The sequence below is a fragment of the Oncorhynchus keta genome, chromosome 1 (assembly GCF_023373465.1).
Source record: "Oncorhynchus keta strain PuntledgeMale-10-30-2019 chromosome 1, Oket_V2, whole genome shotgun sequence".
NCBI classification, from domain to species: Eukaryota; Metazoa; Chordata; class Actinopteri; order Salmoniformes; family Salmonidae; genus Oncorhynchus; species Oncorhynchus keta.
Genome location: NC_068421.1, coordinates 95,477,654 through 95,502,586, shown reverse-complemented (window position 1 = coordinate 95,502,586; position 24,933 = coordinate 95,477,654). Strand labels below are relative to the sequence as shown.

General features: G+C 45.7%; 1 protein-coding gene and 1 long non-coding RNA gene across 18 annotated transcripts in view; both read right to left on the bottom strand.

The window, feature by feature from the left end:
• LOC118376826 (unconventional myosin-VIIa-like) overlaps positions 1-24,933 on the bottom strand; it is a 109,296-nt gene that overhangs the window by 6,738 nt on the left and 77,625 nt on the right. The window contains exons 34-47 of the mRNA XM_052467409.1: positions 21,712-21,838; positions 20,629-20,792; positions 18,132-18,313; positions 17,799-17,920; positions 14,996-15,150; positions 14,456-14,609; positions 10,538-10,693; positions 6,503-6,608; positions 4,360-4,473; positions 4,054-4,141; positions 3,670-3,779; positions 2,254-2,439; positions 1,479-1,595; positions 985-1,068 (exon numbers count right to left, since the gene is read on the bottom strand). Coding sequence (XP_052323369.1) covers positions 985-1,068; positions 1,479-1,595; positions 2,254-2,439; positions 3,670-3,779; positions 4,054-4,141; positions 4,360-4,473; positions 6,503-6,608; positions 10,538-10,693; positions 14,456-14,609; positions 14,996-15,150; positions 17,799-17,920; positions 18,132-18,313; positions 20,629-20,792; positions 21,712-21,838 — 1,865 coding nt within the window. The remainder of the gene's footprint in view (positions 1-984; positions 1,069-1,478; positions 1,596-2,253; positions 2,440-3,669; positions 3,780-4,053; positions 4,142-4,359; positions 4,474-6,502; positions 6,609-10,537; positions 10,694-14,455; positions 14,610-14,995; positions 15,151-17,798; positions 17,921-18,131; positions 18,314-20,628; positions 20,793-21,711; positions 21,839-24,933) is intronic.
• On the bottom strand, positions 7,017-10,453 carry LOC127908629 (uncharacterized). Of its 17 annotated transcripts, none has more exons than XR_008067809.1 (6): positions 10,329-10,453; positions 10,177-10,290; positions 9,949-10,138; positions 8,989-9,872; positions 8,821-8,916; positions 7,017-8,724 (listed from the first exon to the last, which is right to left on the bottom strand). It is a non-coding gene; the product is annotated as an uncharacterized LOC127908629 (long non-coding RNA). The 17 variants fall into 17 exon arrangements; XR_008067805.1 differs by having other exon boundaries at positions 8,989-9,378; positions 9,417-9,872; positions 10,177-10,442; XR_008067806.1 differs by having other exon boundaries at positions 8,989-9,416; positions 9,455-9,872; positions 10,177-10,442.

Below are 24,933 nucleotides of genomic sequence, written 5' to 3'. Positions count from 1 at the left end.
TCTTATACTGTTAGAAAACGCAGATTTTTTTCCCCCTTTTTTGTAGTTGTTGTATTTATTATCTATGATTTGTTTGCACTTTTCGTACTAGAATGCACGGCTATAGTAAATAGTTTGAAACATAGTACATTCCCAGATGTAATTTTCAGAATGTATATGGTATGAACTACCTATTTAGGGCTTGACATTGTTCGGGTTTCAACATCTACTCAAAATCAAGATTACAACTTGACATGCTATTAGATTGCAGAGGCCTTATTATTGTAATAATGTTTTATATAATTAATTAGTGGACAGGGAAGATCCGAGTCATCTCCTGGTGGACTGGTCATTGTTGTCTATCTCCTTGTGAATTTACCACAGAGTTACAGTCACTGGCAAATCTACTAACTCGTCACAATCTCAGATTTAATCTAGTATAAAATGTGTCCCTTTGTGATGAACACAAAGTGGTTTTGTTTCACATCTTCAAATTGTGTTCAAGTTTTTAATTTTTTAATTTTTTAAATGAAATATAAATCTGTGTGTTTATTACAGAACACATTCGTATGGCTGCAGTAGACTCGCAACGTTGCAGCTGTGCGCAACAGAGACGTACCGTGACAACACAAATTGATGGTCAGTCCAATCAGCGAATGAGCATTTAAGGCGGGACTCTCGAGCCTCCAATGGCTGTGGATTTGTAACCCGATGCCCCAGAATCAACCGAGGCTAACTGAATTCAAGCGGGGGAAGCGGAGCTGTCAGACAGAACTGCCGTGAAGGAATTTGGCCCAACAGAAGTTGATTTATACGCACATTGCCTTGATAAAACAATAATAATAATATATAATAAAACATTGTAACGAAAGCCCTAGAAATACAGTAATTAACATTGAAGAGGAACCCTTTATAATCCATTCTCTCAAGAGGAAAACAAGGAGTCTTTGATGGTGAATGAAGATTGTGTGTGTGTGTGTGTGTGTGTGTGTGTGTGTGTTTTACCTTGGTTTTCGGGTGGATGATTGAGACCCCCTGTTTGCTGATGGCAATTCTGACGATATCTGGGAAGTTAGGGTCTGATGTTTGCTGGAAGAAGTAAAACATCTCTTTAGGTGATGGAAAGCAGAGTAGTGACTGTTCCTTCATCACTTAGAGACATAGGCTGCGTGAACAAAATGGCACCCTATTCCCTATTTAGTGCACTACTTTTGACCCAAATGGCACCCTATTCCCTATATAGTGCACTACTTTTGACCCAAATGGCACCCTATTCCCTATATAGTGCACTACTATTGACCAGGGCTCATAGGGTGCCATTTGGGACACACAAGCCTTACAAGAACTTTAAATGGGTCCATAAAACGAGCTGTGTCATTTGAACAGCGATACACCGTCTGGAAAGACCCATTTCTCCCGAGGGAACTTCATTTGTGATAAAAAAAATATATATATATATATATTTAAAATAAAATCAGTGTCGAGGTGCCATCCCGTACCTTCACTTCAAAGAAAGCACATCCGAAGGTGGTCCAGCGACAGACCACCTTGAGAAACGCGAGACTGGCTTCTTCACTGGTCATACTGGCCTGCTTGTTGTAGGCTGCAACGATGTTCTGGTAAACAAAGACATTAAAACGGTCAACAACAACAACAACAACAACAAAAATCCCATTCTTAAAACATTTTACATAGTTGATCCTCTGACCTCCCCGATTGAATTCAATTGAGTTACGGGTCATTTGAGTTCAGGGGTCATGTATGTAGGAGGGTAACTTGGAGCTGCAGTCCCGGACAAAAAAAAGGGACACTACTGACTGTGTTTGTATACAGGTCACATGACGTCATTGAAGGAACACTCATCACCCAGTCCCTTCCAGCTATGTGCACTCATACACTCCTCCCAAGCACCGGTCCAGGGAAGTGAACAAGTGTACACTTTTGGAGGAAGGGATGAGTGAATGTATTAAGGAGAGACTCTCTTACATCAATGTGTGACAACCGTAAAAAAAATAAAAAAATAATGATAATAATAATGTGGTCCTTCTGTAGCAGTTGGTAGAGCATGGTAGAGCATGGCGCTTGTAACGCCAGGGTAGTGGGTTCGATTCCCGGGACCACCCATACGTAGAATGTATGCACACATGACTGTAAGTCGCTTTGGATAAAAGCGTCTGCTAAATGGCATATATTATATATTATATTATTAATAAACCTGCTTTATAAATAAACGATTGATTGATTGATTGATCGATCACAACTGATTGATTTTACCTTCTGCCAGTCTGTAGCAGACATGACCTTCAGCATGTCGTTGGGCACCAGATCTTTCAGCATCTTGGGGATCAGAACGAACTGGGACTTGTCGTTGTTGAACTTTACCCTGAAGAGCAGAGCCCCTATGTTCACCATGTCCTCCTTGGTACATCGATGGTACCCTCTCAGGTACTTAGGTAGCTCCTAGGTGGGGAGAGAGAAAGGCTGTCCTGTCAGTATAATGAACTGTTAGCAGTGTTCGGGTCAATTCAGAAAGTAAAACAAATTACAATTCCAATTTTTCGTCATTGAAAAAGCATTTATAATTGGAAGCTTAATGTCAGTGTACTTCCTGAATTGACAGTTTACATTTTTTTTTTTAAATTGACCCCAACCCTGACTGTAAAGATAGAAGACATTTTCACCATGGGTACAATGTACTATTTTGTGGTTGGAGACGGAGGCCAGTAACCGGAGGGTTGCTGGTCGAATCCAAGTGCTGATTTATGTTAAATCTATCAGGAGTTAACCAACATCCAGAGGGTCACTGATGTCAATATCTCAGCTGTCAACTAATGCCAACGGGCCCTTGAGAAAAATGGTAACAGCAGGGAGAAGTCATCCATTTTTTAAATGAATAGTTTTGTTAGACAGTTGTTGTCACGCCCTGACCTTAGATATCTCTGTTTTTCTATACATTTTGGTTAGGTCAGGGTGTGACTAGGGTGGGTATTCTAGGTTTTTGTATGTCTAGGGGTTTTGTATGTCTAGGGGTTTTTGTATGTCTATGTTGGCCTAATATGGTTCCCAATCAGAGACAGCTGTTTATCGTTGTCTCTGATTGGGGCTCATATTTAGGCAGCCCCCCCCCCACACTTTCTGGTGTGGGATCTTGTCTACCACCTCTACACTCGAACCACTAGGCTACCCTGATCTTGTCTATGTGTAGTTGCCTGACAGTACTATATTGTATAGCTTCACGTTTCGTTTGTTAGTTCGTTCGGTGTTCATTCTTTTAAGAAAGAGAATGTACGAATACAACGCTGCGCCTTGGTCTCCTTCATACGACGAACGTGACAGTTGTATTATTTTAAACTCTATCATAGCCTATTAGCTAAAAATAAAATAAAAAAGTGTATTGGAAGCAGAGAGAAAAATGTTGCACTTTTAAATCAAATGTTCTGCAATTATATACATTTTTCCATGGCTAGCGCTGTGTTCCCCTGCTCAAACATTATTTTTTTTAAATCAAATGTGGCCTGAATACCTTTTTTCTCTTTGAATCTCAGCGATATTCATAAAATATATAATGTTTTGACATTAAAAAAAAAAATATATATATACACATTTCCTTCCAAAATAAAATAATCGGACGCCCTGGTCGAAAGTAGTGCACTACACGGGCAGGTGTTGTTTGGGACCATTGTAACGTACCTGAGGGTAGTGAAAGATGAGATCAGCCTCCAGGTCTCTGCCAGGACTGACGTTAAACCACAGCTTCCTCATGAAGAACACGAGGTAGGACATGTTCATGGGTCCTCCTCCTACACAGACACAGACACACACACACACACACACACACACACACACACACACACACACACACACACACACACACACACACACACACACACAGACCACACACACACAGACACACACACACACACACACACACACACACACACACACACACACACACACACACACACACACACACACACACACACACACACACAGACAGACCATTGTTAATGGTTTAAAACTGGGTCGTGAGTAAAATCAATGGCATTTCTAAGGCATGATGTGATCTTATCTTACCCTCTTTCACACTCTTGGCTTTCTTAGACCAATCAGTGATCTGTCTCAGGCTGTCGAAGAAGTAGTCGGAATCATTCAGACTGAGAACCTGGACGACATAGAGGCAAAAGGACGTCACGCAAACTAGAGACTTAAAAAAAAAGAAAAACTTCTACTTGCTGTATATCTGAGATACGGGAATCTAGCCTGGTCCCAGATCTGATCGTGCCGTCTTGCCAAAGACCATATGAGTCCAGGGGAACCAGGCTACAATGAATCACGGAGGTCATCGGGAATCTGTTAAATGAACATTTATCGATGACAAACCTTGTCGGGTGTTTTGACGAAGATGCTGAAGCCGTCAGATGAGACCAGCTGGAGCTTGGTGGAGATGGTCTGACAGAGGTCCCTGATTCTAGTACTGGTGTTGACCTCAAAGATCTGCAGAGGGAGGAGGAGGGACAGGATCCCCAGGGAGTAGACATGTGAGGGATGTTAGTGGAAGGATACCCAGGGAGGAGATACGTGAGGGATATTAGTGGAAGTATCCCCAGGGAGTAGATATGTGAGGGATATTAGTGGAAGGATCCCCAGGGAGTAGATATGTGAGGGATATTAGTGGAAGGATCTCCAGGGAGGAGATATGTGAGGGATATTAGTGGAAGGATCCCCAGGGAGTAGATATGTGAGGGATGTTAGTGGAAGGATCCCCAGGGAGTAGATATGTGAGGGATATTAGTGGAAGGATCCCCAGGGAGGAGATATGTGAGGGATATTAGTGGAAGGATCCCCAGGGAGTAGATATGTGAGAGATATTAGTGGAAGGATCCCCAGGGAGTAGATATGTGAGGGATATTAGTGGAAGGATGCCCAGGGAGGAGATATGTGAGGGATATTAGTGGAAGGATCCCCATGGAGTAGATATGTGAGAGATATTAGTGGAAGGATCCCCAGGGAGTAGATATGTGAGGGATATTAGTGGAAGGATCCCCAGGGAGTAGATATGTGAGGGATATTAGTGGAAGGATCCCCAGGGAGTAGATATGTGAGAGATATTAGCGGAAGGATCCCCAGGGAGTAGATATGTGAGGGATATTAGTGGAAGGATCCCCAGGGAGTAGATATGTGAGAGATATTAGTGGAAGGATCCCCAGGGAGTAGATATGTGAGGGATATTAGTGGAAGGATCCCCAGGGAGGAGATATGTGAGGGATATTAGTGGAAGGATCCCCAGGGAGTAGATATGTGAGAGATATTAGTGGAAGGATCCCCAGGGAGTAGATATGTGAGAGATATTAGTGGAAGGATCCCCAGGGAGTAGATATGTGAGAGATATTAGTGGAAGGATCTCCAGGGAGTATATGAGTGAGGGATGTTAATGGAAGGATCCCCAGGGAGTAGATAAGTGAGGGATATTAGTGGAAGGATCCCCAGGGAGGAGATATGTGAGGGATATTAGTGGAAGGATCCCCAGGGAGTAGATATGTGAGAGATGTTAGTGGAAGGATCCCCAGGGAGGAGATATGTGAGGGATATTAGTGGAAGTATCCCCAGGGAGGAGATATGTGAGGGATATTAGTGGAAGGATCCCCGGGGAGGAGATATGTGAGGGATATTAGTGGAAGGATCCCCGGGGAGTAGATATGTGAGGGATATTAGTGGAAGGATCCCCAGGGAGTAGATATGTGAGGGATATTAGTGGAAGGATCCCCAGGGAGGAGATATGTGAGGGATATTAGTGGAAGGATCCCCAGGGAGGAGATATGTGAGGGATATTAGTGGAAGGATCCCCAGGGAGTAGATATGTGAGGGATATTAGTGGAAGGATCCCCAGGGAGGAGATATGTGAGGGATATTAGTGGAAGGATCCCCAGGGAGTAGATATGTGAGGGATATTAGTGGAAGGATCCCCAGGGAGGAGATATGTGAGGGATATTAGCGGAAGGATCCCCAGGGAGTAGATATGTGAGGGATGTTAATGGAAGGATCCCCAGGGAGGAGATATGTGAGGGATATTAGTGGAAGGATCCCCAGGGAGTAGATATGTGAGGGATGTTAATGGAAGGATCCCCAGGGAGGAGATATGTGAGGGATATTAGTGGAAGGATCCCCAGGGAGTAGATATGTGAGGGATATTAGTGGAAGGATCCCCAGGGAGGAGATATGTGAGAGATGTTAGTGGAAGGATCCCCAGGGAGTAGATACGTGAGGGATATTAGTGGAAGGATCCCCAGGGAGGAGATATGTGAGGGATGTTAATGGAAGGATCCCCAGGGGACATAGAGTACAGTTCTGTACAGGTTCGATACAGATGCAACAAAAGGAACACCATTTGCCTGGACAATTTGTTTTTCCGATCCGGCACAAAGGACCAGTGTTTATGAAAGGGACTGTATGTGTTTTGTTTGTACAAATGATGAGAAGTTTAGCGCTTGTCAGAGTAACCCGTCATGGGCGCAGGGCTCTTTACCTCCTCCGTGTCGTTGGGGAAGTGGACCTTGTGGAAGATCTGAGTGGAGTTCTGCTGGATGGCATCTACCTCCACCTGGTGAGGAGGCAGCTTCCTGGGCTCTATCCTGATAGATAACACACATTACAGTACAACCACCTTAACCCTCTAACCCCTGACCTCTAACCCTAACCTCCACCTGGTGAGGAGGCAGCTTCCTGGGCTCTATCCTGATAGATAACACACATTACAGTGCAACCACCTTAACCCTCTAACCCCTGACCTCTAACCCTAACCTCCACCTGGTGAGGAGGCAGCTTCCTGGGCTCTATCCTGATAGATAACACACATTACAGTACAACCACCTTAACCCTCTAACCCCTGACCTCTAACCCTAACCTCCACCTGGTGAGGAGGCAGCTTCCTGGGCTCTATCCTGATAGATAACACACATTACAGTGCAACCACCTTAACCCTTAACTATTTAATTCATTACTGATTTGGCCAAGTGAATCTGCTTAAGCTTAAGCAGCGTTCTCTGCTCAGTTTGGCAGCTGAGCGAGTGTGAGAGGGATAAGCAGCGTTCTCTGCTCAGTTTGCTAGCTGAGCGAGTGTGAGAGGGATAAGCAGCGTTCTCTGCTCAGTTTGGCAGCTGAGCGAGTGTGAGAGGGATAAGCAGCGTTCTCTGCTCAGTTTGGCAGCTGAGCGAGTGTGAGAGGGATAAGCAGCGTTCTCTGCTCAGTTTGCTAGCTGAGCGAGTGTGAGAGGGATAAGCAGCGTTCTCTGCTCAGTTTGCTAGCTGCGGTTCAGGCAGCAGATGATCCACTGTCCGCCACTGACTTGTCGCTCTCACTCGCCATCTCTCACTCGCCATCTCTCACTCGCCATCTCTCACTCGCCATCTCTCACTCGCCATCTCTCACTCGCCATCTCTCACCGCTGTCGTCGAATGGAGTTTGTTCTGTCTGAGCTCAGTTGTCATGAAACGCAAATACAGCGATGAGTTTTCCTCTCTTTCATATACACTTGAGTCTCTCATTACGAACAAATTGTTATAAAATGACACGTCCTGACCAAAACATCCACAGCATGGCGGTCAACCCAGGGAGGTCTTTCAGAACAGGGCTTCAACAGTGGAAAAGTCAGTCAACTAGCAAGGCATTGTTGTCATTTTATAACAGGTAAGCATAAGCAGTAATAAGGGAGTGCTATCTCTCATAGTACTACATGTGAGTTTCTTTTTCATACAATCCCATGGCCTTGTACACAGTTAATATCTAACATTCGCCAAAGCAAGCTACTGATAGTGCAACCCTAGTAACAGTACATATGAAGATGAACAATGATCAGGCCTACTGTTCATTTTACTGTAGAAACTATTGTTGAAAACGAGTCTAGGATGGAACTGTTGCTGTTAAAACAGAATAATAATTGTTATTCTGAACTGGAATAATAAACTGATGAAAGCAAGATGCTTTTTGAGGTGAACCCACTCACACAGTTCTGGGCTGTTCCATCTACAACAGGAAGTGGTGTCCTGTCTGACTGAGAACCCCCTCACACAGATCTGGGTTGTTCCATCTACAACAGGAAGTGGTCTCCTGCCTGACTGAGAAAGCAGTAGATGTTCTGGTCCAGTTTGGTACCACATACCTATATGAGTCAGGGTTGTCAACTCTGGCTGAGGTGCATCACCTCTGGGTTGCAGTGTCCAAAACTGAGCCCAGAATAGACATGCAGACCTCTCATTAGGACTCTCTCTCTCTCTGTGTGTGTGTGTGTGTGTGTGTGTGTGTGTGTGTGTGTGTGTGTGTGTGTGTGTGTGTGTGTGTGTGTGTGTGTGTGTGTGTGTGTGTGTGTGTGTGTGTGTGTGTGTGTGTGTGTGTGTGTGTGTGTGTGTGTGTGTGTGTGTGCGTGCGTGCGTGCGTGCGTGCGTGCATGTATGTATGTGCTGGGCTACATCTGTGTGATGTGACCAATCAGTTTATTCTCGTTCAGATATAAAAAAAAAAAATATGTAAAAAATGTTTTTTGTTGTTTTTTAAACAGCACCAGTTCAGTTCCAACCTAGACTTTCTTTCTACAGTAAGATGGACAGTCGGCCTTATCATTGTTCATCTGTACTGTTTCTTACGGTTTCAAAACGCCTGTGTGTCTGTTCTGTTATTCACCTGTGTGTCTGTTCTGTTATTCGCCTGTGTGTCTGTTCTGTTATTCACCTGTGTGTCTGTTCTGTTATTCACCTGTGTGTCTGTTCTGTTATTCGCCTGTGTGTCTGTTCTGTTATTCACCTGTGTGTCTGTTCTGTTATTCGCCTGTGTGTCTGTTCTGTTATTCACCTGTGTGTCTGTTCTGTTATTCACCTGTGTGTCTGTTCTGTTATTCACCTGTGTGTCTGTTCTGTTATTCACCTGTGTGTCTGTTCTGTTATTCACCTGTGTGTCTGTTCTGTTATTCGCCTGTGTGTCTGTTCTGTTATTCACCTGTGTGTCTGTTCTGTTATTCACCTGTGTGCTGTGATCAATCAGTTTATTCCAGTTCAGAATGAAAATGATTTATTGTATTTTAACAGCACCAGTTACAACCTAGACAGATACGTAATAGTGTTTTTAATAGGAGGACATAAACATTAATAGATATTTACATTCATATTTATTTTCATTGTTATTTGTTTTTGTCTATATTGCATATGTTTTAGGCATAAGGGCAATGAAATGTACCAATATGTATGTATAGTTGCATATTTACCTAAGCTTATGTCCCAGGAAAACAGTCTAGTAGACCTCCTCTAATGGGGCTGAGGAGATACAGTCTAGTAGACCTCCTCTAATGGGGCTGAGGAGATACAGTCTAGTAGACCTCCTCTAATGGGGCTGAGGAGATACAGTCTAATAGACCTCCTCTAATGGGGCTGAGGAGATACAGTCTAGTAGACCTCCTCTAATGGGGCTGAGGAGATACAGTCTAATAGACCTCCTCTAATGGGGCTGAGGAGATACAGTCTAGTAGACCTCCTCTAATGGGGCTGAGGAGATACAGTCTAGTAGACCTCCTCTAATGGGGCTGAGGAGATACAGTCTAGTAGACCTCCTCTAATGGGGCTGAGGAGATACAGTCTAGTAGACCTCCTCTAATGGGGCTGAGGAGATACAGTCTAGTAGACCTCCTCTAATGGGGCTGAGGAGATACAGTCTAGTAGACCTCCTCTAATGGGGCTGAGGAGATACAGTCTAGTAGACCTCCTCTAATGGGGCTGAGGAGATACAGTCTAGTAGACCTCCTCTAATGGGGCTGAGGAGATACAGTCTAGTAGACCTCCTCTAATGGGGCTGAGGAGATACAGTCTAGTAGACCTCCTCTAATGGGGCTGAGGAGATACAGTCTAGTAGACCTCCTCTAATGGGGCTGAGGAGATACAGTCTAATAGACCTCCTCTAATGGGGCTGAGGAGATACAGTCTAATAGACCTCCTCTAATGGGGCTGAGGAGATACAGTCTAGTAGACCTCCTCTAATGGGGCTGAGGAGATACAGTCTAGTAGACCTCCTCTAATGGGGCTGAGGAGATACAGTCTAGTAGACCTCCTCTAATGGGGCTGAGGAGATACAGTCTAGTAGACCTCCTCTAATGGGGCTGAGGAGATACAGTCTAGTAGACCTCCTCTAATGGGGCTGAGGAGATACAGTCTAATAGACCTCCTCTAATGGGGCTGAGGAGATACAGTCTAGTAGACCTCCTCTAATGGGGCTGAGGAGATACAGTCTAGTAGACCTCCTCTAATGGGGCTGAGGAGATACAGTCTAGTAGACCTCCTCTAATGGGGCTGAGGAGATACAGTCTAATAGACCTCCTCTAATGGGGCTGAGGAGATACAGTCTAGTAGACCTCCTCTAATGGGGCTGAGGAGATACAGTCTAATAGACCTCCTCTAATGGGGCTGAGGAGATACAGTCTAATAGACCTCCTCTAATGGGGCTGAGGAGATACAGTCTAATAGACCTCCTCTAATAGGTACAGTAGAAGTGAAGACATTCAGTATTTGATGTGCTCGTGTACCTCAGTGATCCCTGTAGGCGCTGTAGACAGTCAGGGGCCAGGGGTTCACGCCGTCGGGACTCCAGGAAGCGCTGGGTGTGTTTGAGCAGCGACTGGCTCGGAGGGAAGAGACCACAGCACAGCCACAGTAGCTGCCAGCCCTGCTCCAAACTGAACCTAACAACAACAACAACACCATCATTATCATCATCAGAGACCACAGCACAGCCACAGTAGCTGCCAGCCCTGCTCCAAACTGAACCTAACAACAACACAGTAGCTGTGTTGTTTAACCTCCCATCTATGTGTAGGAGCAGTGACGACCCGGCATTCAGGGCAGGTGTGGCACCACCTGTTTTGAGCCCCACATATTTTGCTAAAAACAATGTCCTTTCCTCTGTTGACCTCTTCTCTGTTGTGTTGTCTTCTGTTGTCCTCTCCTCCGTTGTCCTCTCTTCCATTGTCTTCTGTTGTCCTCTCCTCCGTTGTCCTCTCTTCCATTGTCATCTGTTGTCCTCTCCTCCGTTGTCCTCTCTTCCATTGTCTTCTGTTGTCCTCTCCTCTCATGTCCTCTCTTCCATTGTCTTCTGTTGTCCTCTCCTCTGATGTCCTCTCCTCCGTTGTCCTCTCTTCTGTTGTCCTCTCTTTTGTTGTGTTGTCTTCTGATGTCCTCTCCTCTCATGTCCTATCTTCCATTGTCTTCTGTTGTTGTCTCCTCTGATGTCCTCTCCTCTGTTGTGTTGTCCTCTCCTCTCATGTCCTATCTTCCATTGTCTTCTGTTGTCCTCTCTTCTGTTGTGTTGTCTTCTGTTGTCCTCTCCTCTGATGTCCTATCTTCCATTGTCTTCTGTTTTCCTCTCCTCTGTTGTGTTGTCTCTCATGTCCTCTCTTCTGTTGTCCTCTCCTCTCATGTCCTCTCTTCCATTGTCTTCTGTTGTCCTCTCCTCTGATGTGTTGTCTTCTGATGTCCTCTCTTCTGATGTCCTCTCCTCTGATGTCCTCTCCTCTGATGTCCTCTCCTCTGATGTCCTCTCTTCTGATGTCCTCTCCTCTGATGTCCTCTCTTCTGATGTCCTCTCCTCTGATGTCCTCTCTTCTGTTGTCCTCTCCTCTGATGTCCTCTCCTCTGATGTCCTCTCTTCTGATGTCCTCTCTTCTGATGTCCTCTCCTCTGATGTCCTCTCCTCTGATGTCCTCTCCTCTGATGTGTTGTCTTCTGATGTCCTCTCCTCTGATGTCCTCTCCTCTGATGTCCTCTCCTCTGATGTCCTCTCTTCTGATGTCCTCTCTTCTGATGTCCTCTCCTCTCATGTCCTCTCTTCCATTGTCTTCTGTTGTCCTCTCCTCTCATATCCTCTCTTCCATTGTCTTCTGTTGTCCTCTCCTCTCATGTCCTCTCTTCCATTGTCTTCTGTTGTCCTCTCCTCTGTTGTGTTGTCTTCTGATGTCCTCTCTTCTGATGTCCTCTCTTCTGTTTTCCTCTCCTCTGTTGTGTTGTCTTCTCATGTCCTCTCTTCTGTTGTCCTCTCCTCTCATGTCCTCTTTTCCATTGTCTTCTGTTGTCCTCTCCTCTGTTGTCTTCTGATGTCCTCTCTTCTGTTGTCCTCTCTTCTGTTGTCCTCTCTTCTGTTGTCCTCTCCTCTGTTGTCCTCTCCTCTGTTGTCCTCTCCTCTGTTGTCCTCTCCTCTGTTGTCCTCTCCTCTGTTGTCCTCTCCTATGTTGTCCTCTCCTCTGTTGTCTTCTGTTGTCCTCTCCTCTGTTGTCCTCTCCTCTGTTGTCTTCTGTTGTCCTCTCCTCTGTTGTCCTCTCCTCTGTTGTCCTCTCCTCTGTTGTCCTCTCCTCTGTTGTCCTCTCCTCTGTTGTCCTCTCCTCTGTTGTCTTCTCCTCTGTTGTCCTCTCCTCTGTTGTCCTCTCCTCTGTTGTCCTCTCCTCTGTTGTCCTCTCCTCTGTTGTCCTCTCCTCTGTTGTCCTCTCCTATGTTGTCCTCTCCTCTGTTGTCTTCTGTTGTCCTCTCTTCTGTTGTCCTCTCTTCTGTTGTCCTCTCCTCTGTTGTCCTCTCCTCTGTTGTCCTCTCCTCTGTTGTCCTCTCCTATGTTGTCCTCTCCTCTGTTGTCTTCTGTTGTCCTCTCCTCTGTTGTCCTCTCCTCTGTTGTCTTCTGTTGTCCTCTCCTCTGTTGTCCTCTCCTCTGTTGTCCCTCTCCTCTGTTGTCCCTCTCCTCTGTTGTCCTCTCTTCTGTTGTCCTCTCCTCTGATGTCCTCTCCTCTGATGTCCTCTCCTCTGTTGTCCTCTCCTCTGATGTCCTCTCTTCCGTTGTCCTCTGTTGTCCTCTCCTCTGATGTCCTCTCCTCTGATGTCCTCTCCTCTGTTGTCCTCTCCTCTGTTGTCCTCTCCTCTGATGTCCTCTCCTCTGTTGTCCTCTCCTCTGTTGTCCTCTCCTCTGTTGTCCTCTCCTCTGTTGTCCTCTCCTCTGATGTCCTCTCCTCTGATGTCCTCTCCTCTGTTGTCCTCTCCTCTGTTGTCCTCTCCTCTGATGTCCTCTCCTCTGATGTCCTCTCCTCTGATGTCCTCTCCTCTGTTGTCCTCTCCTCTGATGTCCTCTCCTCTGATGTCCTCTCCTCTGTTGTCCTCTCCTCTGATGTCCTCTCCTCTGTTGTCTTCTGTTGTCCTCTCCTCTGTTGTCTTCTGTTGTCCTCTCCTCTGTTGTCCTCTCCTCTGTTGTCCTCTCCTATGTTGTCCTCTCCTCTGTTGTCCTCTGTTGTCCTCTGTTGTTCTCTCCTCTGTTGTCCTCTCCTACCTGTTGTTGTCCTCTCCTACCTGTTGTTGTACAGGCCCTAACAGTCTACCTGTTGTTGTACAGGCCCTAACAGTCTACCTGTTGTTGTACAGGCCCTAACAGTCTACCTGTTGTTGTACAGGCCCTAACAGTCTACCTGTTGTTGTACAGGCCCTAACAGCCTACCTGTTGTTGTACAGGCCCTAACAGTCTACCTGTTGTTGTACAGGCCCTAACAGTCTACCTGTTGTTGTACAGGCCCTAACGGTCTACCTGTTGTTGTACAGGCCCTAACAGTCTACCTGTTGTTGTACAGGCCCTAACAGTCTACCTGTTGTTGTACAGGCCCTAACAGTCTACCTGTTGTTGTACAGGCCCTAACAGTCTACCTGTTGTTGTACAGGCCCTAACAGTCTACCTGTTGTTGTACAGGCCCTAACAGTCTACCTGTTGTTGTACAGGCCCTAACAGTCTACCTGTTGTTGTACAGGCCCTAACAGTCTACCTGTTGTTGTACAGGCCCTAACAGTCTACCTGTTGTTGTACAGGCCCTAACAGTCTACCTGTTGTTGTACAGGCCCTAACAGTCTACCTGTTGTTGTACAGGCCCTAACAGTCTACCTGTTGTTTTACAGGCCCTAACAGTCTACCTGTTGTTGTACAGGCCCTAACAGTCTACCTGTTGTTGTACAGGCCCTAACAGTCTACCTGTTGTTGTACAGGCCCTAACAGTCTACCTGTTGTTGTACAGGCCCTAACAGTCTACCTGTTGTTGTACAGGCCCTAACAGTCTACCTGTTGTTGTACAGGCCCTAACAGTCTACCTGTTGTTGTACAGGCCCTAACAGTCTACCTGTTGTTTTACAGGCCTACCTGTTGTTGTACAGGCCCTAACAGTCTACCTGTTGTTGTACAGGCCCTAACAGTCTACCTGTTGTTGTACAGGCCCTAACAGTCTACCTGTTGTTGTACAGGCCTACCTGTTGTTGTACAGGCCCTAACAGTCTACCTGTTGTTGTACAGGCCTACCTGTTGTTGTACAGGCCCTAACAGTCTACCTGTTGTTGTACAGGCCTACCTGTTGTTGTACGGGCCCTAACAGTCTACCTGTTGTTGTACAGGCCCTAACAGTCTACCTGTTGTTGTACAGGCCCAAACAGTCTACCTGTTGTTGTTGCTGGTCATCTGTTTCATGATCTGACAGTAGATCTCGTCTCTCAGGGCCTCGTCCTTGGTGGCTGGCCCAAAGATCTGGTCTGTCAACTCTAGAGGACTCTGTATCTGCTTTGTGGGGTAGTCTCCCATGTACTTCAGGATAGGTAAACACAGGTCAAGGACTGGTAGGAGCAACATCTCTGAAAACTGTATTGGAACAAACTTGCATGTCATTTGCCATCCTACCACAAAAGACATTGAACACATGTAGACGACAATAAGTGTATCTCGGTCTCCGCATATCATATATATTTTCGTATTCAGTCTGCACCACTGTCCATGCACTTTGGTCTGAATAGAAAGAGAGGTAGCGACAGCGTTTTCTTTTCTCAGTAAGGACATCACTGAAGACCAGAATATGTCACTCTAGATAAGACTACTTGCTAAATTACTAAAAAAAATGCAATGTTGAGACGATTCCAAAGATGCTCTTGAAGATAATGTTGAAGTCATCTGTCAGTGAGGTGGTAAATCAATTATTAAAGGATATCGGTGAAGGCCAGGCATGCCCGGTGGCTGAGCTCAGAGTTCCCCGCCAGCTTCTTAAGAAGGGGCTGTTTGATTGGCTCCCTGGACATGACCCACAGCCTCTCAGGGGCCACGTTCTTAGAGATCACCTGACGGTTCACATCCTTGATGGGCTGCCTGGAGAGACAGACAGAAGCACGGAACATTAAGGAGCTGTTAAAATCAGGATGTTGTCCCATATATATTACTGTATATATATAATATATTATTATATTTTATATGTGTTAGTTATATACCATATATATCAAAATATTATTGGCTATATACTATTATCACTTTTTCTGTTAATATCGTATTAGAAGTTTCTCTATTACCTGAAGAACTCATAGGAGAACTGTTACCTGAAGAACTCATAGGAGAACTGTTACCTGAAGTACTCATAGGAGAACTGTTACCTGAAGTACTCATAGGAGAACTGTTACCTGAAGTACTCATAGGAGAACTGTTACCTGAAGTACTCATAGGAGAACTGTTACCTGAAGTACTCATAGGAGAACTGTTACCTGAAGTACTCATAGGAGAACTGTTACCTGAAGTACTCATAGGAGAACTGTTACCTGAAGGACTCATTGGAGAACTGTTACCTGAAGTACTCATAGGAGAACTGTTACCTGTAGTACTCATAGGAGAATTGTTACCTGAAGTACTCATAGGAGAACTGTTACCTGAAGTACTCATAGGAGAACTGTTACCTGTAGTACTCATAGGATAACTGTTACCTGAAGTACTCATAGGAGAACTGTTACCTGAAGTACTCATAGGAGAACTGTTACCTGACGTACTCATAGGAAAACTGTTACCTGAAGAACTCATAGGAGAACTGTTACTTGAAGTACTCAAATGAGAACTGTTACCTGAAGTACTCATAGGAGAACTGTTACCTGAAGTACTCACAGGAGAACTGTTGCCTGAAGTACTCATAGGAGAACTGTTACCTGAAGTACTCATAGGAGAACTGTTACCTGAAGTACTCATAGGAGAACTGTTACCTGAAGTACTCATAGGAGAACTGTTACCTGAAGTACTCATAGGAGAACTGTTACCTGAAGTACTCACAGGAGAACTGTTACCTGAAGTACTCATAGGAGAACTGTTACCTGAAGTACTCATAGGAGAACTGTTACCTGAAGTACTCACAAGAGAACTGTTACCTGAAGTACTCATAGGAGAACTGTTACCTGAAGTACTCATAGGAGAACTGTTACCTGAAGTACTCACAGGAGAACTGTTACGTGATGTACTCATAGGAGAACTGTTACCTGAAGTACTCATAGGAGAACTGTTACCCGATGTACTCATAGGAGAACTGTTACCCGAAGTACTCATAGAACTGTTACCTGAAGTACTCATAGGAGAACTGTTACCTGAAGTACTCATAGGAGAACTGTTACCTGAAGTACTCACAGGAGAACTGTTACCTGTAGTACTCATAGGAGAACTGTTACCTGAAGTACTCATAGGAGAACTGTTACCTGAAGTACTCATAGGAGAACTGTTACCTGAAGTACTCATAGGAGAACTGTTACCTGAAGTACTCACAAGAGCACTGTTACCTGAAGTACTCATAGGAGAACTGTTACCTGAAGTACTCATAGGAGAACTGTTACCTGAAGTACTCATAGGAGAACTGTTACCTGATGTACTCATAGGAGAACTGTTACCCGAAGTACTCATAGAACTGTTACCTGAAGTACTCATAGGAGAACTGTTACCTGAAGTACTCATAGGAGAACTGTTACCTGTAGTACTCATAGGAGAATTGTTACCTGAAGTACTCATAGGAGAACTGTTACCTGAAGTACTCATAGGAGAACTGTTACCTGAAGTACTCATAGGAGAACTGTTACCTGAAGTACTCACAGGATAACTGTTACCTGTAGTACTCATAGGAGAACTGTTACCTGAAGTACTCATAGGAGAACTGTTACCGGAAGTACTCACAGGAGAACTGTTACCTGAAGTACTCATAGGAGAACTGTTACCTGAAGTACTCATAGGAGAACTGTTACCTGTAGTACTCATAGGAGAACTGTTACCTGAAGTACTCATAGGAGAACTGTTACCTGAAGTACTCATAGGAGAACTGTTACCTGTAGTACTCATAGGAGAACTGTTACCTGAAGTACTCATAGGAGAACTGTTACCTGAAGTACTCATAGGAGAACTGTTACCTGTAGTAGTCATAGGAGAACTGTTACCTGTAGTACTCATAGGAGAACTGTTACCTGAAGTACTCATAGGAGAACTGTTACCTGAAGTACTCATAGGATAACTGTTACCTGTAGTACTCATAGGAGAACTGTTATCTGTAGTACTCATAGGAGAACTGTTACCTGAAGTACTCATAGGAGAACTGTTACCTGTAGTACTCATAGGAGAACTGTTACCTGAAGTACTCATAGGAGAACTGTTACCTGAAGTACTCATAGGAGAACTGTTACCTGTAGTACTCATAGGAGAACTGTTACCTGAAGTACTCATAGGAGAACTGTTACCTGAAGTACTCATAGGAGAACTGTTACCTGAAGTACTCATAGGAGAACTGTTACCTGAAGTACTCATAGGAGAACTGTTACCTGAAGTACTCATAGGAGAACTGTTACCTGAAGTACTCATAGGAGAACTGTTACCTGAAGTACTCACAGGAGAACTGTTACCTGAAGTACTCATAGGAGAACTGTTACCTGAAGTACTCATAGGAGAACTGTTACCTGTAGTACTCATAGGAGAACTGTTACCTGAAGTACTCATAGGAGAACTGTTACCTGAAGTACTCATAGGAGAACTCTTTGAGGGACACGGGGGCCACTCGCTCCACGGTGCCTGTCTCCTTCTGATTGGCTGCCATGATGCTCTTCCTCTGGTCAGGTGACAGGTTAAGAAGACTCTGGAAACATTTCATGTTGACATTTTAGTAATTTAACCCGACTGATAATGATCAGTGTATTGAAATAAGGAAGGTGAAACAACCACGAATCAACATTGAATAAAACCTTCTTCAAAATAGCATCATCAGTAGCAGTAAGAGTAAAGTGAAGGGTTGATTTCTTCAGCCCATATTTCACCTTAGATAGTAAAACAAGAACACGCGGTCATACCATGACTTCATTGGTCGGTTTGGTGAGAGTGGGCAGGACCAGGATAGCGTCGGTGGGTACTGCCCCTGTCTTGCCGGTGCGTTCGTTCTTGCCCTTGATCCAGCCGCGGCCGACAGTCAGCTCATCGTCTTTAATGAGAACTATCAGCTCTCCTTTCTTAAAGCTCAGGAACGTAGGGTCATCTAGAGAGAGAGAGAGAGAGAGAGAGAATGAGAGAGAGAGAGAGAGAGAGAGAGAGAGAGAGAGAGAGAGAGAGAGAGAGAGAGAGAGAGAGAGAGTGGGGGGAGAGAGAGAGAGAGATAGAGAGTGGGGAGAGAGAGAGAGAGGGGAGAGAGAGAGAGATAGAGAGTGGGGGAGAGAGAGAGAGATAGAGAGTGGGGAGAGAGAGAGAGATAGAGAGTGGGGGAGAGAGAGAGAGATAGAGAGTGGGGAGAGAGAGAGAGAGAGAGAGAGAGAGTGGGGGAGAGAGACAGAGAGAGAGAGATAGAGAGTGGGAGAGAGAGAGAGAGAGTGGGGAGAGAAAGAGAGATAGAGAGTGGGGGAGAGAGACAGAGAGAGAGAGAGAGAGAGAGAGAGATAGAGAGTGGGGGAGAGAGAGAGATAGAGAGAGATAGAGAGTGGGGAGAGAGAGAGAGATAGAGAGTGGGGGGAGAGAGAGAGAGAGAGGAGAGAGAGAGAGAGAGAGAGGGGGAGAGAGAGAGAGATAGAGAGTGGGGGAGAGAGAGAGATAGAGAGTGGGGGGAGAGAGAGAGATAGAGAGTGGGGGAGAGAGAGAGAGATAGAGAGTGGGGAGAGAGAGAGAGAGAGAGAGAGAGAGAGAGAGAGAGTGGGGAGAGAGACAGAGAGAGAGAGAGATAGAGAGTGGGGAGAGAGAGAGAGAGTGGGGAGAGAAAGAGAGATAGAGAGTGGGGGAGAGAGAGAGAGAGAGAGAGAGAGAGAGAGAGAGAGATAGAGAGTGGGGGGAGAGAGAGAGATAGAGAGTGGGGAGAGATAGTGGGGGAGAGAGAGAGAGATAGAGAGTGGGGGAGAGAGAGAGATAGAGAGAGTGTCATTTCCCCAAATTTGAAACCCTTTTTCGAGGTTTCAAAGACCTCTCTAATGACGATAGGCTACCTGTCCTGTTGGGGGAGGATGCAGAGAGCTGTGGGTTGGGTTAACTGCCTGTTCAGGGGCAGAACGACAGATTTTGTACCTTGTCAGCTCGGGGGTTTGAACTTGCAACCTTCCGGTTACTAGTCCAACGGTCTAACCACTAGGCTACCCTGCCGCCCAATTGACACTCTGCATGCAGAATTCTGTAAAAATGTCCTCAGTGTATAACGTAAAACACCAAATAATGCATGCAGAGCAGAATTAGTCAGATACCCACTAATTATCAAAATCCAGAAAATAGACGTTAAATTCTACAACCACCTAAAAGGAAGTGATTTCCAAACCTTCCATAACAAAGCCATCACCTACAGAGAGATGAACCTGGAGAAGAGTCCCCTAAGCAAGCAGGTCCTGGGGCTCTGTTCACAAACACAAACACACCCTACAGAGCCCCAGGACAGCAACTCATCCAAATCATGAGAAAACAAAAAGATAATTACTTGACACATTGGAAAGAATTCACAAAAAAACAGAGCAAACTGGAATGCTATTTGGCCCTAAACAGAGAGTACACAGCGGCAGAATACCTGACCACTGTGACTGACCCAAACATAAGGAAAACTTTGACTATGTACAGACTTAGTGAGCATAGCCTTGCTATTGAGAAAGCCTGCCGTAGGCAGACATGGCTCTCAAGAGAAGACAGGCTATGTGCTCACTGCCCACAAAATGAGGTGGAAACTGAGCTGCACTTCCTAACCTCCTGCCCAATGTATGACCATATTAGAGACACATATTTCCCTCAGATTACACAGATCCACAAAGAATTTGAAAACAAACCCGATTTTGATAAACTCCCATATCTACTGGGTGAAATACCACAGTGTGCCATCACAGCAGCAAGATTTGTGACCTGTTGTCACAAGAAAAGGGCAACCAGAAAAATACAACCCATATTTATGCTAATTTATTTTCCCTTTAACCATTTGTACATTGTTATAACACTGTGTTTATATATAATATGACATTTGTAATGTCTTTATTATTTTGTAACTTCTGTGTGTGTAATGTTTACTGTTCATTTGTATTGTTTATTATCTACCTCACTTGCTTTGGCAATGTTAACATATGTTTCCCATGCCAATAAAGCCCCTTGAAATGAATTATATTGAATTGGAGAAAAACCAATGAATATAGCTGACATACTACTGTACTAAACAAAACAAAGAATTTGTTCTTAACTGACTTGCCTAGTTAAATAAAGGTAAAATAAATAACAATAAAATTTAAAAAAGTATGTTGAACTTAAAGACGCAATTTTCGTATGTTGAAACCAACGTATCTAAAACTTAAATTTACCTAAAAATATAAATGTTTCTAAGTCCTTGGTTGGTGTTTGTCTTACCTTGGTTGACTTCCTGCAAGGCCACGGCATACTGAGAGCGTTCCCTCAGTCCTCCCAGGAACATGAGCACCAGCTCTGCTATGTTCCCAGGCATCACCACATTCAGACAGAAGTCTCCCTTCAGAGTCAGGAGACTCACAGACTGGCCAAACGTCTTGCCCTCCCTGAGTGGAGGGAGGAGAATCACGACTGAAACATACTAGTTACCTCGTAACGTCTATCTATAACGTATCCAAACCATAATCCAGGGTCATATTTACTACCCAGCTAACCAGGAACATTCCCAGAACGTTGAGCTGAGATTCTGTAGTTCGGGTTTTATCTGACATTAGCATGATAACATCCACAAAACATACAGATAATGTTTTTGATAACAAAATCTATTTTTATATAAATAAATAAACAAACATATCCTTGGAATGTTCTTCTTACATTCACTAAGATGTTGTGCACAACAACCACCACAAAACATTCCCCAGACGTTCACATTAGGTTTCCAGGTAACGTAATAGCACAATGTACCAGTGATGTTTTCCCAGCAAACCAAAATGGAACCTGTGAAAGTTCCTAGAACATTCATTATGTTGAGGCAAATGTTCCCATGACACAAAACAACTGTCCAACCACTGTGCAGCCTGGGGGGGACGTCCCAAACACCACCTTATTCCCTACATAGCACACGACGTTTGATCAGAACCATATGGGCCCTATAGTAGTGCACTATATAGAGAATAGGGTGCCAGAATCCTACTGAGCCTGGTCTAAAGTAGTGCACTATATAGGGAATAGGGTGCCAGAATCCTACTGACCCTGGTCTAAAGTAGTGCACTATATAGGGAATAGGGTGCCAGAATCCTACTGACCCTGGTCTAAAGTAGTGCACTATATAGGGAATAGGGTGCCAGAATCCTACTGACCCTGGTCTAAAGTAGTGCACTATATAGGGAATAGGGTGCCAGAATCCTACTGACCCTGGTCTAAAGTAGTGCACTATAAAGGGGTGTCATTTGGGACTCACACCCTGCTCCCAACCACTGGGCACCTTAACTGTGACCTTTAAACCTATAGCTTACTGAGCTGTACCTCATGGTGTTGACCCCAGTGACCTCTGGGTAGGAGAGCTGCAGCAGTCTCCTCTCCTTCTCGTCCAGGAAGGTGATGCCTGTCCAATTGATCGCCACAATGAACTTGTTTTTAGGAAGTGCAGGACCTGGGAATATGTAATGATGGGTTAAACCAGAGGAATAAACAGAACGTCTGCTTCCCAAATCCCATCCTGTTCCCTACATAGTCCACTACTTTTATTAAACAGAGGCCCATCAGCAGGGAGGGAAGAACAAGAGGGAGCGCTGCACTAATGTAAACTGGTGGCTAAGCAGCATTGCCTTTCCACTATCAGTGATCCTTCCTCCCACTGTCTCTGTCTCTCTGCCACACTAACAGTGATCCTTCCTCCCACTGTCTCTGTCTCTCTGCCACACTAACAGTGATCCTTCCTCCCACTGTCTCTGTCTCTCTGCCTCACTAACAGTGATCCTTCCTCCCACTGTCTCTGTCTCTCTGCCACACTAACAGTGATCCTTCCTCCCACTGTCTCTGTCTCTCTGCCACACTAACAGTGATCCTTCCTCCCACTGTCTCTGTCTCTCTGCCACACTATCAGTGATCCTTCCTCCCACTGTCTCTGTCTCTCTGCCACACTAACAGTGATCCTTCCTCCCACTGTCTCTGTCTCTCTGCCTCACTAACAGTGATCCTTCCTCCCACTGTCTCTGTCTTTCTGCCACACTAACAGCGATCCTTCCTCCCACTGTCTCTGTCTCTCTGCCACACTAACAGTGATCCTTCCTCCCACTGTCTCTGTCTCTCTGTCTCACTATCAGTGATCCTTCCTCCCACTGTCTCTGTCTCTCTGCCACACTATCAGTGATCCTTCCTCCCACTGTCTCTGTCTCTCTGCCACACTAACAGTGATCCTTCCTCCCACTGTCTCTGTCTCTCTGCCTCACTAACAGTGATCCTTCCTCCCACTGTCTCTGTCTCTCTGCCACACTAACAGTGATCCTTCCTCCCACTGTCTCTGTCTCTCTGCCACACTAACAGTGATCCTTCCTCCCACTGTCTCTGTCTCTCTGCCACACTAACAGTGATCCTTCCTCCCACTGTCTCTGTCTCTCTGCCACACTAACAGTGATCCTTCCTCCCACTGTCTCTGTCTCTCTGCCTCACTAACAGTGATCCTTCCTCCCACTGTCTCTGTCTCTCTGCCACACTATCAGTGATCCTTCCTCCCACTGTCTCTGTCTCTCTGCCACACTAACAGTGATCCTTCCTCCCACTGTCTCTGTCTCTCTGCCACACTATCAGTGATCCTTCCTCCCACTGTCTCTGTCTCTCTGCCACACTAACAGTGATCCTTCCTCCCACTGTCTCTGTCTCTCTGCCACACTATCAGTGATCCTTCCTCCCACTGTCTCTGTCTCTCTGTCTCACTAACAGTGATCCTTCCTCCCACTGTCTCTGTCTCTCTGCCACACTAACAGTGATCCTTCCTCCCACTGTCTCTGTCTCTCTGCCACACTAACAGTGATCCTTCCTCCCACTGTCTCTGTCTCTCTGCCACACTATCAGTGATCCTTCCTCCCACTGTCTCTGTCTCTCTGCCACACTAACAGTGATCCTCCCTCCCACTGTCTCTGTCTCTCTGCCACACTAACAGTGATCCTTCTTCCCACTGTCTCTGTCTCTCTGCCACACTAACAGTGATCCTTCCTCCCACTGTCTCTGTCTCTCTGTCTCTCTGCCTCACTAACAGTGATCCTTCCTCCCACTGTCTCTGTCTCTCTGCCTCACTAACAGTGATCCTTCCTCCCACTGTCTCTGTCTCTCTGTCTCTCTGCCTCACTAACAGTGATCCTTCCTCCCACTGTCTCTGTCTCTCTGTCTCACTATCAGTGATCCTTCCTCCCACTGTCTCTGTCTCTCTGCCACACTAACAGTGATCCTTCCTCCCACTGTCTCTGTCTCTCTGCCACACTATCAGTGATCCTTCCTCCCACTGTCTCTGTCTCTCTGTCTCTCTGCCTCCCTAACAGTGATCCTTCCTCCCACTGTCTCTGTCTCTCTGCCTCACTAACAGTGATCCTTCCTCCCACTGTCTCTGTCTCTCTGCCCCACTATCAGTGATCCTTCCTCCCACTGTCTCGGTCTCTCTGCCACACTAACAGTGATCCTTCCTCCCACTGTCTCTGTCTCTCTGCCTCACTAACAGTGATTCTTCCTCCCACTGTCTCTGTCTCTCTGCCACACTATCAGTGATCCTTCCTCCCACTGTCTCTGTCTCTCTGCCACACTATCAGTGATCCTTCCTCCCACTGTCTCTGTCTCTCTGTCTCACTAACAGTGATCCTTCCTCCCACTGTCTCTGTCTCTCTGCCTCACTAACAGTGATCCTTCCTCCCACTGTCTCTGTCTCTCTGTCTCACTAACAGTGATCCTTCCTCCCACTGTCTCTGTCTTTCTGCCACACTAACAGCGATCCTTCCTCCCACTGTCTCTGTCTCTCTGCCTCACTAACAGTGATCCTTCCTCCCACTGTCTCTGTCTCTCTGCCACACTAACAGTGATCCTTCCTCCCACTGTCTCTGTCTCTCTGTCTCTCTGCCACACTAACAGTGATCCTTCCTCCCACTGTCTCTGTCTCTCTGCCACACTAACAGTGATCCTTCCTCCCACTGTCTCTGTCTCTCTGTCTCACTAACAGTGATCCTTCCTCCCACTGTCTCTGTCTCTCTGCCACACTAACAGTGATCCTTCCTCGCACTGTCTCTGTCTCTCTGCCACACTAACAGTGATCCTTCCTCCCACTGTCTCTGTCTCTCTGCCACACTAACAGTGATCCTTCCTCCCACTGTCTCTGTCTCTCTGCCACACTAACAGTGATCCTTCCTCCCACTGTCTCTGTCTCTCTGCCACACTAACAGTAATCCTTCCTCCCACTGTCTCTGTCTCTCTGCCACACTATCAGTGATCCTTCCTCCCACTGTCTCTGTCTCTCTGCCACACTAACAGTGATCCTTCCTCCCACTGTCTCTGTCTCTCTGCCACACTAACAGTGATCCTTCCTCCCACTGTCTCTGTCTCTCTGCCTCACTAACAGTGATCCTTCCTCCCACTGTCTCTGTCTCTCTGTCTCTCTGCCTCACTAACAGTGATCCTTCCTCCCACTGTCTCTGTCTCTCTGCCACACTAACAGTGATCCTTCCTCCCACTGTCTCTGTCTCTCTGCCACACTAACAGTGATCC